The sequence below is a fragment of the Lithobates pipiens genome, unplaced genomic scaffold (genome assembly GCF_037356315.1).
Source record: "Lithobates pipiens isolate NorthernLeopardFrog02 unplaced genomic scaffold, aLitPip1_a1.2 Scaffold_16, whole genome shotgun sequence".
In the NCBI taxonomy this organism is placed as follows: Eukaryota; Metazoa; Chordata; class Amphibia; order Anura; family Ranidae; genus Lithobates; species Lithobates pipiens.
In genome coordinates, this window is record NW_027507748.1 from 443,298,791 (window position 1) to 443,316,734 (window position 17,944).

The window sequence follows — 17,944 nt, forward strand, 5'->3', positions numbered from 1 at the left end:
GCCATCTTTCTGAGCCAACATTTCAGTTCATATAGTAAATTCTGGCCCTCGATAATGGCAAAACAAAGATGGCTCCATCTTTCTGGAGACAAAGAGGATAAAGAAATTGTCAAGGGGTTTAATAAATGTTGTTTTACAATACATTAAACTCATTTGGGAGCATTGTGTATTGAGAATTTTTTATTGTTGTAATATGTCAGTATTTAATCACATCAGCACTTTGTATAGATATTTATATTATTGATGTTAGGCACTGCATTGTGGACTGTGATGGGTTCTCTGTTTACATTTTACATTTTATTTAGAAGGATTAATGCAGCAGCATACTTCGTAATTTATTTTATATATATATATATATATATATATTTTTTTTTTTTTTCACATTTATTTGTGACTAATTGTATGCTGTGGCAGGATGAGCTAATTGTGATACATCATCAAATCGGACCAAAAGTTGTTGACTTGTCTTTTTCTTTTTCAGTCTTAACATGTCTCACCAAATAAGAAGTGAGAATAGCCTGTTACCTTTACCTTGCCTTTCTGATGAACCATCTAAAACTTCAAATGGTGGATTCTCTTCTGCAACAAAAACTGATGGGGATAACTTAAACTCTTACATCTCTTGCAGTCAGCACCACAGACCAGAGAGCCATTCACATATTGAGCAGGTAGGATTGTTTGTAGGAACCATGTAAACTTTGGGACACCTATTTATGCCTATCTATGCGTTAGCGTTAAGTAGCTTTTTTTAAGAAGCACATCTCTTGGCTATAGGACTCAGAAAACAAAGAAAATATGTTGCGCGTTTGTGCGCGTTTGTGCGCGTTTGTGCGCGTTTGTGCGCGTTTTTGCGCGTTTTCCCGCGATTCGCGTTTTTACAGCTCTAGCTCCACGCCACGGAACGCACTGGTCCTGGGTTTTTTTTACAGCTTAAAAACGCCTATGCCATTTGCAGCTCAAAAACGTCTAGGTGGGCATGAAGCCATAGACTAACATGGACAGCCGTTTTTAAGCTGCAAAAAAAGCTCAAAAAAGCGGCTGTAAAAACGTCCGTGTGCATGAGGCCTTAAAGTTATAACTAAAGAGTAACATCAGCCAAGCACACTCATGTAAAACCTATAAGCTACAAAGTGAAATTTAACAGTGTTGCACTGCCATATATGTATAATACACAACGTAAACATGTTTTAAATGTTATCTAAACCAATTATTATAACATTATTCAAATGCCACAAAACATATACAGTCATGCAGTGTGAGTGCAAGAATGTAGTGCACAAGATAGAAAAAAAAATTTATTCACATAAAGATTGAGTCCAAAAAAACAAAAATCCATTAGATGTGATCCACACAGTGCCAGGTGGCTCTTATTATAATTTCAGTGAATTGACACCCAGTGCTCCCTTTGCAGTTCAGGCACACTATAGCCTCTTACCAGAATCTCACTTTAGGTTTGAGCTAACTTTCCCTTCTCCAATGGTACTTTAGGCTGGGTTCACACTGCTGCACGGCGCGGCTCACATCAGGGGCCTTGTGCGTCCCTGTTCACCATTTCAGGTCCAATTTCGGTCTGAATTTTTGTCTGTATTCTGACCTCAAATAGATCAGAAGATGCACAGGGCTCCTGTGCACTTCACACCAGAGCCGCTGGAGGTGTGTGAACCGGCCCCATAGAGAGCCGATCATAATCTCCTGACATGCAAATTGGTTGGGGAAAGAGCCGCATCTAATTTGCAATAGTGTGAACCCAGCCTTAAAGGGGCTGTAAACCCTTGTGTTTTTTCACCTTAATGCATCCTATTCAATAAGATGAAAAAACACCTGGCAGTGACCGGCCCCCCAGCCCCCCCCCCCCCATTTTACTTACCTGAGCCCTTGAATTTCCCACGGTGGAGTCTCACTCTTCTTCCACCTGGGGTTCTCGACTCTTGATTAGATAGATTTATAGCAGTGCAACCATTGGCTCCCACTGCTGTCAATCAAATCCAATGACGCCGGCACCAGGGGATGGGGGCGAGTCCTACATTTGGAGTCTATGGACGCCCAGGCTCAACCAGGACAGTCTCAGACCAGATGATTCCACATAACAATGAGAAAAGAAGCTCATTGCACAACATCCAGTAAAATCAAAGAGGGTTTATTTAAAAGCTATTTACAGCAGCGGGGATAAAAATAAGCATTCAAAATAGACACAATCTATCCTACAACCTTCACGGGCATGCTTATGTCACTGCCCGTGCCTTGCTTGACGTACGTTTCATCTTAACAGACTTCTTCCAAGAGGCTTCACTTTAATAATCCTTCAATATTAATCGTTTGTAATAATTTTTTTAGTAATTTTTCACTAAGTGCAGGTATTTTTACTTTTAATTTATAACCTAGAAGGGGCTAGCCCAAAAGTGGCATCCAATATTAAAAAGGAAGGAAAATGCACATTTTAATTAGTTAAAAAAAAATGTAACAGACATTCACAGTAATTTTTCCAATATGGGAGAGCTCTCTTTCTCATTCTTTTTATAAGGTTATGCTTGCATTTTTTATTAATATTTGTTGGATTTTAGCAGCATGTAATGCGTACATAAGGAAAAATATTTACATACAAAAACAATGAGTACTTATTATTACTTTTACAGATACAGTATATGAAACAGACCTGGCTTTATTCCTGAGTGTCCTTATATATCAGAACAAATGAGCCTCAGATACTCGTTACTTATATCAGGTTGTAACGTATTGTAATCCTAGTGTGCATGCAGAGGGAAACCCATTTTACATTCATATGCCCTATCTAAGCTTGGCACAATATTTTTTCTAAAATTACTAACCTAAAGGTACTTCCCGGTAAAACTAGAATTAAAATAAAATTGAGGTCCTGAGCATTTATGCTCAGGGTTTCAATTTTTCATCCAGCCATGACTGTATTTCATCAGTCCACTCCAGTCCCTTCGGTTAGTAATCTGTTGACCAGGAAACCCCTTTCACTTACTCTTCTCTTACACAGGATAGATATTCCCAAACACAAATTGCAGGTTCCTGGTTGTTTCACACGTGAAGAAAAGATATTAAACATATAATTGTAGGCTCAATGGAGCTGCTTCATCACAGCCACTTCTGTGTTAGGTGCAGCATTATGTGGGTGGCAGACAGTACTAGTGTATGGTAGAAAATTTCAGCAAATACAACAGGCCCGAAAACTGAGTCAGTGGTGAACCCATGAGATGCATAATGCCAGATCCCGAGAGCATCTGACATGAGGGATGAAATGCTGCCTGGCCAGTTCATACCCAAAAGAGAAGGCTCCCTGGAAGATAGATGTAGTCTCTGCATTGTCCCTACTCCTCTGGAACCTTTCCCTATTTCTAACACTGTCCCTACCTGGCGGGGCTCCTTTCCCTATGCTAACAACTCGCAAAAAGCGCGGCATCCTAAATAGACTCTGCCTGACCCAAGATGGCCACCAGAGTTACGTGGGGCACCAGCATCCAATCGGATAGCTGCCTCCCTGTGACCAAGGAAATCATAGAGTGCCTCTAAACTTCCCCACCTGCGTCACTTCTGTAATCAAGCACCACCTGCAGTGGAGAACATAGACTGCCCCTGCCTACATGCCTGTCAGATTAAATTTTTCTTGGAAGTTTAGTCAAGTACAAAAAAAGCACATTACACAGCACTTATTATGGAAGCAAAACCACCCACCCCATATGTGACAAGCACTCAAAAATCAGAATGCAGTGAATTACACAAATGTCTGACTGCAGTGCTGTAAGTAGGGTTTCTGACTTGAGCAGAGCTGCAAAATGATACGATCGTTTTCAACACTGCTTACCTAACACTAGTATTTTAAAGCCAAGAACAAGTGAAAATCGTAATGTTCCCCTGACTACCTTGAACTTTAAATCATACTACTTACACTAAAACACACCCATAAATCCTTTAAACTTCAGCTAACCCCTATAAAGAGCTTTTAAAAGGTTACTATAACTGGGGTCAAGTTTTTAAACATTGATTATCTGAGCATTATGGAATAGCTAAACAGACAACACAGTAGATGATCTGAAGTTTCAGTTTGTCTGGTTGAAACCTTGGCCTAAGCCATCTAATAAGTGATAAATCACTGTGATAAATCACGCACTTGTCTGTGTAAATTCGAGCTGTAAACAGGCATTACAACAAAGAAGCTAAATTGGAGGCTAAAAATTAGCTTAATGCTCAATCAGTTGGTTAAAAAAATGCAAAATATTAACTTGCAATGTTTGATATTTAGCTGCCCAGAAATCGTTTTTTTAAAATAAAGTAACAATCTTCCAAACCACTGTACTTTACCTTTAACACATAGCTGCCTCTTAACACTTCACTTAAACCTAGTAGTTCCTCTCATTTACACTTAGCCCACTCTTGGTATTAGCTCAAAACATTTAACAACTTCTCCACAGGACTTTCACAAATTTAATTATAACCTTAACAGTCAGATAAATCCCTATGGTTTTGTGGTTATAGATATAGGGTTCGAACTAAGGGTTATACCGGTACCCAGCATATGATAACAAACAATTCTAATTTATAGTATAAAATGACATTTTATTACATAAAAACAGCAGACAAAACAATTCATAGGTGCATAAAATAGAGAGTATTTCAAGTATTAAATACTGGCCAAGGTATGCACGTGTCAATGGCAATAACTGGTAGCGATCCCTACATGTTTCACCAATGATTGGTGAAACATAGAGATCGCTACCAGTAATTGCCATTGACACATGGATACCTTGGCCAGTATTTTTAATACTTGAAATACTCTGTACTTTATGTACCCATGAATTGTTTTGTCTGTTGTTTATATGTAATAAAACATAATTTTATACTATAAATTAGAATTGTTTGTTATCATATGCTGGGCACCGTTATAATCCCTAGTTTGAATCCTATATCTATATCCTCTTAAATCGGGGTCCCTGATTCAGGGATGAGGTGTCAGATTTATTGAGGTCACTCAACCCACACTCTACCACGACCCTATAGTTTTGTGGTGTTACAAGCATAGCCTAATCTCTAATCTTAAACTAACCCCTCTATCAGGACATTTAACTGTTTGCCCTGTACTCTTGGAGTAGCAGCAGCACTTTACTGCTTGATTTCACTTGTTATTTAGAATTGCACTTTAAGTAAGTTGTGTGTACTAAATAACAGTCTAGTATTTATACCTTTATTTTTAGAGGTCACTTCCTCTTCCCTCAGAGAGCAACATCACTGTTAGCTACAGAGAAGACCCTCAGTCAGAAATGTGGTCATCTGGTTTAAATGGACACAAAGACATAAGGAAAACGAAACAGTCTGTGGACAAAACAAGGTGGGGATAACCATTACAATTTTATTTTATTTTTATCTATAGTTAATTCCATCCGCTATTTGAATCTACTACATAATTGCTTAAGGCTCACCTTAAAATTATGGAAATAGGGAACAGGGGACTGTGAATTTGCATAATAGTGGTATAGTTTGATCTGATTATTCACTACTGAACAGAAGATTAATCTGAATTTACTACTTAGGCAGGCCATACATTAACCAATTTTAATCATTGCTTGATTTCCCCATCAACACAATAAAGCCCCGTACACACGAGCGGACTTTTCAACATCCAAAGTCCGTCAGACCGAGTCCGTCAGACTATCCGATCGTGTGTGGGCTGCAACGGACTTTAGCTTCGCAAAAGTCTGACGGACTTTAGAAATGAAGCATGCTTCAAATTTTCCCGACGGAACTCCGCCGGACCCGGTCCCCTTCGAAAAATCCGCTCGTGTGTATGCTACTCCGACGGACTAAAACCGACGCTAGGGCAGCTATTGGCTACTGGCTATGAACTTCCTTATTCGAGTCGGGTCGTACGTCATCACGTTCGAATCCGTCGGAGTTTAGTGTGATCGTGTGTGGCCAAGTCCGTTCGGCCGAAAAGTCTGTCAGAACTCCGGCGGAACTCCAGCGGAACTCCGGCGGAACTCCTTTGGAAGTCTGTCGGACATAAGTCCTCTCGTGTGTACGGGGCTTTATTCTGTCTATGGCTGGCATTACATTTGACTTCTTCATTACTCAGGAAAGGTGATGGCAACTGTGTGCTATTGACTGTGCTGTTCCTGGTATTTAATCATAAGGCATTTCTTTTAATCCTTGATATCTGAGTTCAGATATCTGCTCTTGTTTTCTCTTAATTATGGAATTCTAGGACCATATGGTGAAATAGTTATTTGTTTTGGAGTGTCTTTCCAGTAGTTCTCTCTCCCTTCTATAACCCCTTTTCCTATCTTTTTGCTCCACTCACACGCTATCTGTGCCCTTACTTGGGTTTCTTTCCTTTTTTTTCCCCTTTCCTTCTTATTTGATTTGGTCTCCCTTTCTCTCCATCATTTTCCCATGTAGTTTTATCATGAACAACAAGAATCTTCGGCTTGGAAGATTTGCAGAGGTGACAGTTGACAACCCTTAAAATACGTTGTTTGCTAATGGGAGTCAAGCTATGGGCAATAGCCATCGAGCTGACTCATTACCCCTGTCTACTAATGGTTGACACTAAATTGGAATTTTAATGTTGTTCTTTGTGATACTTGTAAAACTGACAATAAACACATTTTCAACCCTAAAAGCTAAATCAGTTTGCCATTCCTCTGTGGACCTGTGCAAATGCCACTTTTGCCTTTTGGCAAATGGTAAATTCACATTGTTCCATTCCTGAAGCTGGTTATCCACATAAAACCTTCACATGACAAATTATAAATTAATACAGTTATCTAAAAGGAAGATGTGTGCATTAAAATATTTTATTTGTTCTCAGATTATAGAGCAATAAATAAGAAATAATATGGAAAAAAAACAGATGTGTTGGTTTAGTTTATAGTTGTTGTTTTAACCCAGCTAACAAAAAATTCTCACAAATCATTTTTATAACAAACAAAAACATGGATTTGCTGTTTGGTTATTTCTGTTGATTGCCATGATAGTTTACTATTTGGATTTGCTATTTAATCTCCTCTGCATACAGCAGAGGTGAAGAGTGGAAAGATAGTGGAGTCAACGCTTGGGATGTTCAGCTTCAAGGTTTATTTTACCCTCTAGCTAATACATCTGACTTTTAAATGTGTATTTCTGTATGCAAACATTTTATTCTGACTGCCCTGGAACACAAACCAAGCCTGAAATCAGAGATCATGTCCTAACCTAGGCCAGCAGAAAAATTGTCTTGTCTGAGCACTCTAGTTTGTTGCCAACGTAACTCTATTGCAATCTACCAAGGAAAGGCAGTCCAATATCTTCTAAAGGCAATACGTTCTAAAAGTGGATTGTGGAAACTTCCTTATTCAGTAGTTTTAACGTTTCAACAGGAAAGTGGAGAACCCATGGCGTTGCTACAGGTGTTGACCAGCAGAACCCTATAACATCAGAACACATATTAGCTGCTTGGCCCTAGCTCAGATGCCTATTGCTCCCAATAGAGTTAGCCCTTGTACACACGGTCAGACATTCTGATGGAAAATTTCCGATCGGACCGTGTTGTCGGATAATCCGACTGTGTGTGGGCTCCATCGGACTTTTTCCATCGGAATGTCCGACCAACAAAGTTTGAGAGCTGGATATAAAATTTTCAGACAACATGATCCGATCGGACTTTGTCAGATCATTTGTAGAGAATTCCAATCGGACAAAGTGCCACGCATGCTCAGATCAAAGTACGAGAGCAAAGCTAGTGGCTACTAGGCTGAATGTGATCCAGTCGGAACGAACGAACGTCATCATGTTCCTAACGATCGGATTTTTCCACAACTTTGTCCGACCGTGTGTATGCAACACCAGTTTTGGACAAAATCCGTCTGAAAAAATCCGGCGCATTTTGTGCCCGGAATTTCCAACCGTGTGTACAAGGGCTTACATGCTGAGATTAGTTGCACTGATAAGGCCTGACAATTCTCAGTGCTTGATCATAGGGTTGCATTTATAGAGGGTTGCTTTTACTGGAAAACCCTTTAGTTTTATTAATAGCCTGAAGGTCACAAATTTGTTATTTTGTAATTGTATACTAACAAACTGTATATACTGGATAGATAGATAGATAGATAGATAGATAGATAGATAGATAGATAGATAGATAGATAGATAAATAGATAGATAGATAGATAGATAGATTGCAGCATATGTACTGAGATATACAGATTTTTTTTGACAAAAATCGTTTTATTCTCTTTTTGAAGACCTCGCAATGCTGATTACTTTATGCAGGAAGCTAAACGGATGAAGCATAAAGCAGATGCTATGGTAAGAACAATATCTTCTTTAGATATTATGTATGTTGAATGAATTCTGTACTAGCATTTTATGTGCATGAACTTATAATCAGCACAACTGCTAAACATACTTATAAAATCAATTAGAACTAGCGTGGTTAATTTAAGAAATGCCAGTATTGTTAGGTGTTTTGCTAAACAATATCCCAAAAATAAGCAATCTAGTAATCTCAGGATAAGAGGTTTGTTAAAAGATGGATTTATAATGAATAGTATACAATTTGAAAGAACTGCTCTGGTTTATTTAAAGGGATTGAATCACTCTCCCTAAAGTCTCAGTGGTGACAGTCCTCCTTCCTTTCACATTGCAAGATTACGTGATGTTGCTTTTTTTTTTTTTTTTTCAGTAAGGTGAGCATTGAGTAAGGTTATACAATAGGTGATTTTAGTTTATTCATTAATTTAATGCCAATTATGAAAAAACATATTCCACAACTCTTTGTAGACATCACACGCTGAACAGTGTACATAATTTAATTCCTCAAAGGAAATTATAATCTAATGTCTACAGATGGAATACAGACCCACAGTTGCCGAGGGCCATTTTGGATGGAAGCCAATCAACCAGCCAGTACATATTAAGCTGTAGGAGTAACCCTGAGCTCCTGGACTACTAAATATTGTAGCAAATGAACAAATTCCTTGCATATAGCTTCTCTGGTGGGAAATAAACCTAGGACTACATTACATTAAATATTACGTTTCACATACAAGGCATAAACAAAACAGCAGATTAGGCTATTAAGATGTAATGTGTCCAGAGTTATTTATACATTAGGTCATTCCTATGAATGATCAATATATACCACTAACAATACAACGTGTAAAGTACTTGGCTTTACCTATTGTGTCATATGGCGACTATTGGTTCCTTCCCGTCACTGGCCATGTGACCAGTAGTCAGTAATTTCTTCCAAAGGGACTTGGAGCACTACAGATACTCTACCTAAAGAGAGATATTTCCCTTTACAGAGACTACCAGATAAGGAACCCAATGCCCTGTTTTTACACCAGCAGCTACACTTTTTTGCATTCCTGTTAAAATGGGGAGTAAAGTATGTATTTCATTTTTTTTTTTTTTTACAAATTTAAATTTTTTACAGCCATTTTTAGGCAACATGCATTTGGTGGGTGGGAACTGTGATTAAAGCAGACATGCCATTGTATCATAAGCAAGATATTGCTTATAGGTAATTTTATCTTTCTCAGAATCAAAGCTATATGTTTGTCATGCTAAAAATGTTAGGTTACTACATATGTACCCCTCTACTTTTCTTAGCAACATATTGTTGTCATGACAAAAATACAGGCATACCCCACTTTTAAGTACACAATGGGGTTTATGTACTAAAGCTGGGAAGTGCAAAATAAGGCTAACTTCTGCATAGAAACCAATGAGCTTCTAACCCCAGCTTGTTCAATTAAACTTTGGTAATAAAACCTGTAAGCGCATTGGTTTCTATGCAGAAGTGAGCCTGATTTTGCACTTTCTATCTTTAGTAAATAAACCCCATTGTGTACTTAAAAGTGGGGTATGCCTGTATATGGGTCACTGACCTCTTTCTGAATGAGCTAGTTGTCTGCCTGTCATGCTGATTATTAAACAGATATGCAGAATTCCTAAACTCATGGATGCATACTTGTTCTGGTTAAGTGATTCCAAAAGTTTTGACGTTAAGGCAGAGGATCAGCATAACAGGCAGGGAAGTCACATTTTCACAAGGAGTTCAGCAAAGGCACTGTTGAAATTGAAATTTTTCCCATCAGTGTAGGCATGTTTATTTCAGACTCCTAGGTACACAGATGAATCACAAAATAGGACTATGCTGCCATCTAGAGCTTAACTGATTATATTATCAGAAGGGAATTGGTGCCATACAGGTGACAATATTCCAGTCATATGCTTATTATTTTCTACTTAAATGCAACTTCTAATACTTTTCTATGAAAAAATAGCTAAGCATTTTTCACATAATTTTTCTAAGCCCCCTTTGTTTCAGTACTTTTCTCTACTTTCTTTACTCTTGCCTAGATTGCAAGTCTTACATAAAAACCCACTGTAGTCTTCTTTTTTGGCTGCTTGGATCATAGTCTAGCTGATATAATAATCATATCTTACAAATATTGACAGTTGGATGTGCCATATTTCAATACATTTTTTACTCATTGGACTGAAAGCGTTGTCATCAGAATTCTGAGGTTAATTGATATTTTAATTAAATTATTCTTATGCTTGTGACTGCTTTTTTGCTAAGTTGATTGATAGTTACAATTGTATCTAACAGAAATAAAAAAATGATGATTTTGTGTATGGACATGTTCCTGTCACTAAACCAGGATACTAAATTCTACTAACCAAGAAGATTAAAAACTCATAACAAAATCCACACAAAGCAAGCCAACAAACCTTCTCCCATTAAACCTGATAAAGCTCCAAACATTTCAGGACTCTGCATCTGAACCTGATCAACACAAACCATACCACCCAATTTTCATAAAATCTGAACGAGTTACAAGATATTCAAGACTTGTGACTAGGCCTTCTTAAATCTGAAAAAAATCAGAACTGATGATGGGATTCACACTCAACATGATGGCACAAGCAGTGGTGGCCAGTCCTTAAGGGGAGCAGGGGCGCTGCCCTCTAGTTTGCATAGTCAAATATTAAAACAATTTCTTTTTAAATGACTAATAATATAACTAACATTTTTAAAATCTTAAAATAAAAAAGTTAGTCATATTATCATTTAATTAAAAATCAGTCATTCTATGTGTGTGTCTGTTCACTGTGCGGGACGACGGACTAATAGGTTTCCTTTTAGATCCCTAATTTTTTTACAAGCATATGATTAGAGCTTGAGGCTCTAATTGCCATGTTTTATGTTGTCCTTGTGCTCTGCTCCCTGAACCCTCCCACTATGTGATATTAGCGAATCAATATTCTCCATCGGTTTCCGGCTTCTCATCCCAGCCAATCAGGACAGTAGGCTGAAGATTTAGAACCCAGAAAGAAGACCGGGTTAACACAGAAGACGCAGCGCTAGGTATCAGGGGAGCTGTGACCACTGGAGGGCTTCATTTGTTGGGTGAGTGCAGACCTGGAGTGGCTTGTTTGCACCCCACCAAAAAAAAATTTGCACCAGTTGCCACTGGTCACAAGGCCTTAGAAAGTGAGCCCATGTGTGAAGAGGTAGCGTAGGTACCCCAGAGGTGCGGAGTCTAAGCAACAGCTGGTTGACCAGAGCTCCTGATGGAGGAGATGTGTTTTCCTGTAATCTGGTGTCATATCACGACCACCAGGTTCACCCTGCTCAATGTGCAGAGACTAACCCTTGTAAGCAGGAGTGGAAGTGATGCAAGAGGGCCTGCGGCAGACAAACAAATCCGTGAGAGTAGAAGCCAAGGTTGGTACATCAGATATCAATTCAAGAGGATCAGCAGGCTGCAAGGGAAGCCACAGGCAGGAGTTTGGGGGAAACAAAAGCTTTGCTCGGCCTCTGGAAGCTGGGACTAGGTTATTTTAAATGATACAGTCTCTTTAAAAGATGCACACCCTTGGAGGGGAGATGCATGGTGGTACAGGAACGAGGAAGGTAAATGACCAATGACACCGCTTTCAAGATATTCAGGACTCATTGCTAGATTCACATAAAGCATGCCACACTGAGGACTGAGGAAAATGTATAAAAACTGGAGCAGCTGGAATTTTAAGCAGTTGTGCATGGCAACCAATCAGCTTCAGCCTTTCATTTTTAGAGCTTAACTAAATAATCTGAAGATAGAAGCTGATTTGGTTGCCATGCACATCTGCTCCAGATTCTGGCTGCTACAGTTTTGGTAAATTCCCCCCATTAAGTTCTCTCTTCAAACTTAAGATAGTTCCTAGATGTGTAGAACTGATTGGACATGTCCAATGTACAGATCCACACCAATCGTGTCACCCAACTTTGTTTTTCAGATCTGAGCTGGTTCTATCAAATGCATGACTACAGGTAGTATCTTAGTTTGGGAAGGAGGTTGGGAAACAAAACCATGTCATGTTTTTCTGTTTGATTTAGTAAAATAAATAATTTATCATAATTTAAAATGTTTAGGACATTGTAAAATGAATAGTATTGCCCACAAAGGTGGATTCATTATGTTAAAACCTGCCGTACCTTTATAAAAAGAAAATAGACTTGACTGAAAAATATAATTGCTGTACTATACAAAATATTTTATAATCTAATTTATTTTAATTTTCTGTGATTATGTTTCTACTTTTTGCAAGATGGACAAATTTGACAAAGTTCTGAACTACACAGAAGCGGCCCTTTCTTTCATTGAGTGTGGGAATGCAATGGAACATGGACCGATGGAAGCTAAATCTCCATACACAATGTATTCAGAGACTGTGGAGTTGATAAGGTAAGTTTTGAAAACTTGTTTGATTGAGTATGTGTATGTCTATAAATAAGGAACAGTAAAGCTATGTACACACAACAGGATTTTCCGACAACAAAACCGTGGATTTTTTCCAAAGGATGTTGGCTCAAACGTGTCTTGCATACACATGGTCACACAAATGTTGTTGGAAATTCCGAACGTCAAGAACACAGTGACGTACCACACGTAGGATGAGCTGAGAAAAATGAAGGTCAATAGCCAGTGCGGCTCTTCTGCTTGATTCCAAGCATGCGTGGATTTTTGTGCGTTGGAATTGTGTACACACGCTTGAAATTTAAGAACCTACTCTCAAACATTTGTTGGCGGAAATTCCGCCAACAAATTTTCTATGGAACATACGGACTTTACGACATCCAGCTCACCTCCAACATTTGTTGTCGGAACATTTGTTGTTGGAACATCCTATCATGTGTATGTCCCATAAGAATATATACTGTGTGTATATATATGTAACCGAAAATGTTTTAGGCAGCTGTAAAGTAAATACTTTCAAAAATAGAAGTGTCAATATTTTTTATCAATTAACAAAGTGGAAAGTAAATGAACAGAAGAGAAATCCAAATCAATATTTGGTATGACCATGCTTTGCCTTCAAAACAGCATCAGTTCTTCCAGATACACTGCTTTTGAAGGAACTCAACAGGTAGGCTATTCTAAACATGTTGGAGAACTAACAGATCTTCTGTGGCTGTAGGCTGCCTCAAATCCTTCTGTCTCTTCAAGTAATCCCAGACAGACTCAATGTTGAAATCAGGCCTCTGTGGGGGTCAAACCATCACTTCCAGGACTCCATGTCCTTCTTTACACTGAAGATAGCTCTTAATGACATTGGATGCATGTTTGGATTTATTGTCCTGCTGCAGAATAAACTTGGGACCAATCACGCGCCTCCCTGTTGGCATGGCATGATGGATAAGTATCTGCCTGTATTTCTCAGCATTGAGGACACCCTAGATCCTAACTAAATTTCCAACTCCATTTGCTGAACTGTCATCCCAGATTTGCAAGGAGCCTCCACCATGCTTCACTGTTGCCTGCAGACACTCCTTATTGTACCATTCTCCAGTCCTTTTGTGAACAAACTTCCTCCTGCTACAGCCAAATATTTAAAATGTTGCCATTTTTCTGCAGAGCATATCACAATGTTCACTCTCCTGCTCTGTGCGGTAAGTCCCAATGTGTTATCAGACTTATCTTGACATGTTAGTATATGTGGATAATGCACACCTCGCTGCCTTCCAAAGACTGGGGAAGTCCAAATGAACTGAAAGCAAAGAGGAATACAGAGGGCACATAGGCCTAGCGCATTATCCTCAGTACATGTTTTTATTGAATAAAAAATAGGTGGATATACTCACAAACCAGTACTTGCGTCATAGCACTATCATAAAATCATCCGCTTATATGTCCATATGCGCAAATTCACAACACTTGTAGTCACATCGGCTAATGCGCTTCAAGATTTCCCTCTTCTTCAGAGCCTTGTTTAGATGTCTCTTATGCCGCGTGCACACAGACTTTCCGGCAGACTAGGTCCGACGGTCTTCCCGACTGACTTTTCAGCGGAGTTCCGACGGACTTTCCAAACAAACGGACTTGGTCACACACGAACGGACTAAGTCCATTCGAAAGTCCGTTCGTTTTGAACCTGATGATGTAAGACAGGACTAAAAAAGGAATTTCAATAGCCAGTAGCCAATAGCTTCCCTTGCGTCGCATTTGGTCCGTTGGACCTGCATACAGACGAACGGTTTTCCGGATAGGAATTGAGTCCATCGGACAGATTTGAAACATGTTCTATCTCTAGGTCCGTCTGATTTTTATAACGAAAAACAATCTGATTAGCCCACAATGATCGGATTGTCCGATGGACTGATCCCATCAGACCTAGTCTGCTGGAAAGTCCAGTCGTGTGTATGCGGCATTCGTTTTGATCATTAACTTTTCAGTCAGAATAATTGATTCTCTGTTTAGTGCTTCTGTATATGTATGTGAATTTTCGCATATGGACATAAGCGGATGATTTTATAATAGTGCTATGCCCAGTGGCGGCTGGTGCTCTATTTTTTGGGGGGGCGCAAACAAAACCCCAACCAACCTACAGATAGATAAATAGACAGACAGACAGATAAATAGATAGACAGACAGACAGACAGACAGACAGACAGATATTGGGCGGGATATAGATAGATAGATAGACAGATATTGGGTGGGATAGATAGATAGATATCTAGATAGATAGATAGATGGATAGACATTGGGTGGGATAGATAGATAGACAGATAGACAGACAGACAGACAGATAGATATTGGGTGGGATAGATAGATGGACAGATAGACAGACAGACAGATAGATATGTATTGGGTGGGATAGATAGATAGACAGATATTGTTAGATAGATGGATGGTGGGTGGGAGATAGAGAGATAGATAGATAGAGAGATAGATAGATAGATAGATAGATAGATAGATAGATAGATAGATAGATAGATAGATGGGCAGACAGACAGATAGATAGATATTGGGTGGGATAGATAGACAGACAGACAGATAGATAGATAGATATTCGGTGGGAGATAGATAGATAGAGAGATAGATGGATGGATGTTGGGTGATAGATAGATGGATAGATAGATGTTGGGTGGGAGATAGATACATAGATAGAGAGATAGATACATATATAGAGATAGATACATAGATAGAGAGATAGATACATGGATAGAGAGATATAGATAGAGAGAAAGATAGAGAGAGAGATAAAGAGATAGATAAAGAGAGAGATAGAGAAAGAGATAGATAGATAGATAGATAGATAGATAGATAGATAGATAGATAGATAGATAGACATTGGGTGGGATAGATAGATAGACATTGGGTGGGATAGATAGATAGATATTGGGTGGGATAGATAGATAGATATTGGGTGGGATAGATAGATAGATAGATAGATAGATAGATAGATAGATAGATAGATAGATAGATAGATAGATAGATAGATATTGGGTGGGATAGATAGATAGACAGATGGGCAGACAGACAGACAGATAGATAGATATTGGGTGGGATAGATAGACAGACAGACAGATAGATAGATATATATTCGGTGGGAGATAGATAGATAGAGAGATAGATGGATGGATGTTGGGTGATAGATAGATGTATAGATAGATGTTGGGTGGGAGATAGATAGAGAGATAGATAGACAGATAGATGCATAGATAGAGAGATAGATACATAGATAGAGAGATAGATAGAGAGAGAGATAAAGAGAGAGATAAAGAGAGAGATAGATAGAGAGATAGATAGAGAGATAGATAGATAGATAGATAGATAGATAGATAGATAGATAGATAGATAGATAGATAGATAGATAGATAGATAGATAGATAGATAGATATTGGGTGGGATAGACAGACAGACAGACAGATATTGGGTGGGAGATAGATAGAGAGATAAAGAGAGAGATGGATAGATGGATGTTGGGTGGGAGATAGATAGAGAGATACATAGATAGATGGATGTTGGGTGGGAGATAGATAGAGAGATAGACAGATAGATACATAGATAGAGAGATAGAGAGAGAGAGATGGATAGATGGGTGGATAGATAGATAGATGGATAGATAGATACAGAGATAGATAGATACAGAGATAGATGGATACAGAGATAGATGGATACAGAGATAGAGAGATACAGAGATACAGAGCTAGAGAGAGAGATAGATAGACAGATAGATGCATAGATAGAGAGATAGATAGAGAGAGAGATGGATGGATGGATGGATGGATAGAGATAGAGAGATGGAGAGATGGAGAGATAGAGAGATAGATGGATGGATGGATAGAGATAGATAGAGAGAGAGAGATAGATACATACAGTGCCTTGCGAAAGTATTCGGCCCCCTTGAACTTTTCAACCTTTTGCCACATTTCAGGCTTCAAACATAAAGATATAAAATTTTTATTTTTTGTGAAGAATCACCAACAAGTGGGACACAATTGTGAAGTGGAACGAAATCTATTGGATTTTTGAAACTTTTTTAACGAATAAAAAAATGAAAAGTGGGGCGTGCAAAATTATTCGGCCCCCTTGCGTTAATACTTTGTAGAGGCACCTTTTGCTGCGATTACAGCTGCAAGTCGCTTGGGGTATGTCTCTATCAGTTTTGCACATCGAGAGACTGAAATTCTTGCCCATTCTTCCTTGCAAAACAGCTCGAGCTCAGTGAGGTTGGATGGAGAGCGTCTGTGAACAGCAGTTTTCAGCTCTTTCCACAGATTCTCGATTGGATTCAGGTCTGGACTTTGACTTGGCCATTCTAACACCTGGATATGTTTATTTGTGAACCATTCCTTTGTAGATTTTGCTGTATGTTTGGGATCATTGTCTTGTTGGAAGATAAATCTCTGTCCCAGTTTCAGGTCTTTTGCAGACTCCAACAGGTTTTCATCCAGAATGGTCCTGTATTTGGCTGCATCCATCTTCCCCTCAATTTTAACCATCTTCCCTGTCCCTGCTGAAGAAAAGCAGGCCCAAACCATGATGCTGCCACCACCATGTTTGACAGTGGGGATGGTGTGTTGAGGGTGATGAGCTGTGTTGCTTTTACGCCAAACATATCGTTTTGCATTGTGGGCAAAAAGTTCGATTTTGGTTTCATCTGACCAGAGCACCTTCTTCCACATGTTTGTTGTGTCTCCCAGGTGGCAAACTTTAGACGAGACTTTTTATGGATATCTTTGAGAAATGGCTTTTTTCTTGCCACTCTTCCATAAAGGCCAGATTTGTGCAGTGTACGACTGATTGTTGTCCTATGGACAGACTCTCCCACCTCAGCTGTAGTTCTCTGCAGTTCATCCAGAGTGATCATGGGCCTCTTGGCTGCATCTCTGATCAGTCTTCTCCTTGTCTGAGCTGAAAGTTTAGAGCGACGGCCAGGTCTTGGTAGATTTGCAGTGGTCCGATACTCCTTCCATTTCAAAATGATCGCTTGCACAGTGCTCCTTGGGATGTTTAAAGCTTGGGAAATCTTTTTGTATCCAAATCCAGCTTTAAACTTCTCCACAACAGTATTACGGACCTGCCTGGTGTGTTCCTTGGTCTTCATGATGCTCTCTGCGCTTTCAACAGAACCCTGAGACTATCACAGAGCAGGTGCATTTATACAG

At 39.1% G+C, this 17,944-nt stretch overlaps 1 protein-coding gene across 9 annotated transcripts in view; it reads left to right on the forward strand.

Moving 5' to 3' along the window:
• The window catches only part of AFF3 (ALF transcription elongation factor 3), a 498,510-nt gene that overhangs the window by 453,168 nt on the left and 27,398 nt on the right, over positions 1-17,944 (forward strand). For all 9 annotated transcript variants that reach the window (XM_077482709.1, XM_077482710.1, XM_077482708.1 and 6 more), the window contains 4 exons: positions 482-668; positions 5,214-5,347; positions 8,238-8,301; positions 12,601-12,737. In XM_077482709.1, coding sequence (XP_077338835.1) covers positions 482-668; positions 5,214-5,347; positions 8,238-8,301; positions 12,601-12,737 — 522 coding nt within the window. The remainder of the gene's footprint in view (positions 1-481; positions 669-5,213; positions 5,348-8,237; positions 8,302-12,600; positions 12,738-17,944) is intronic.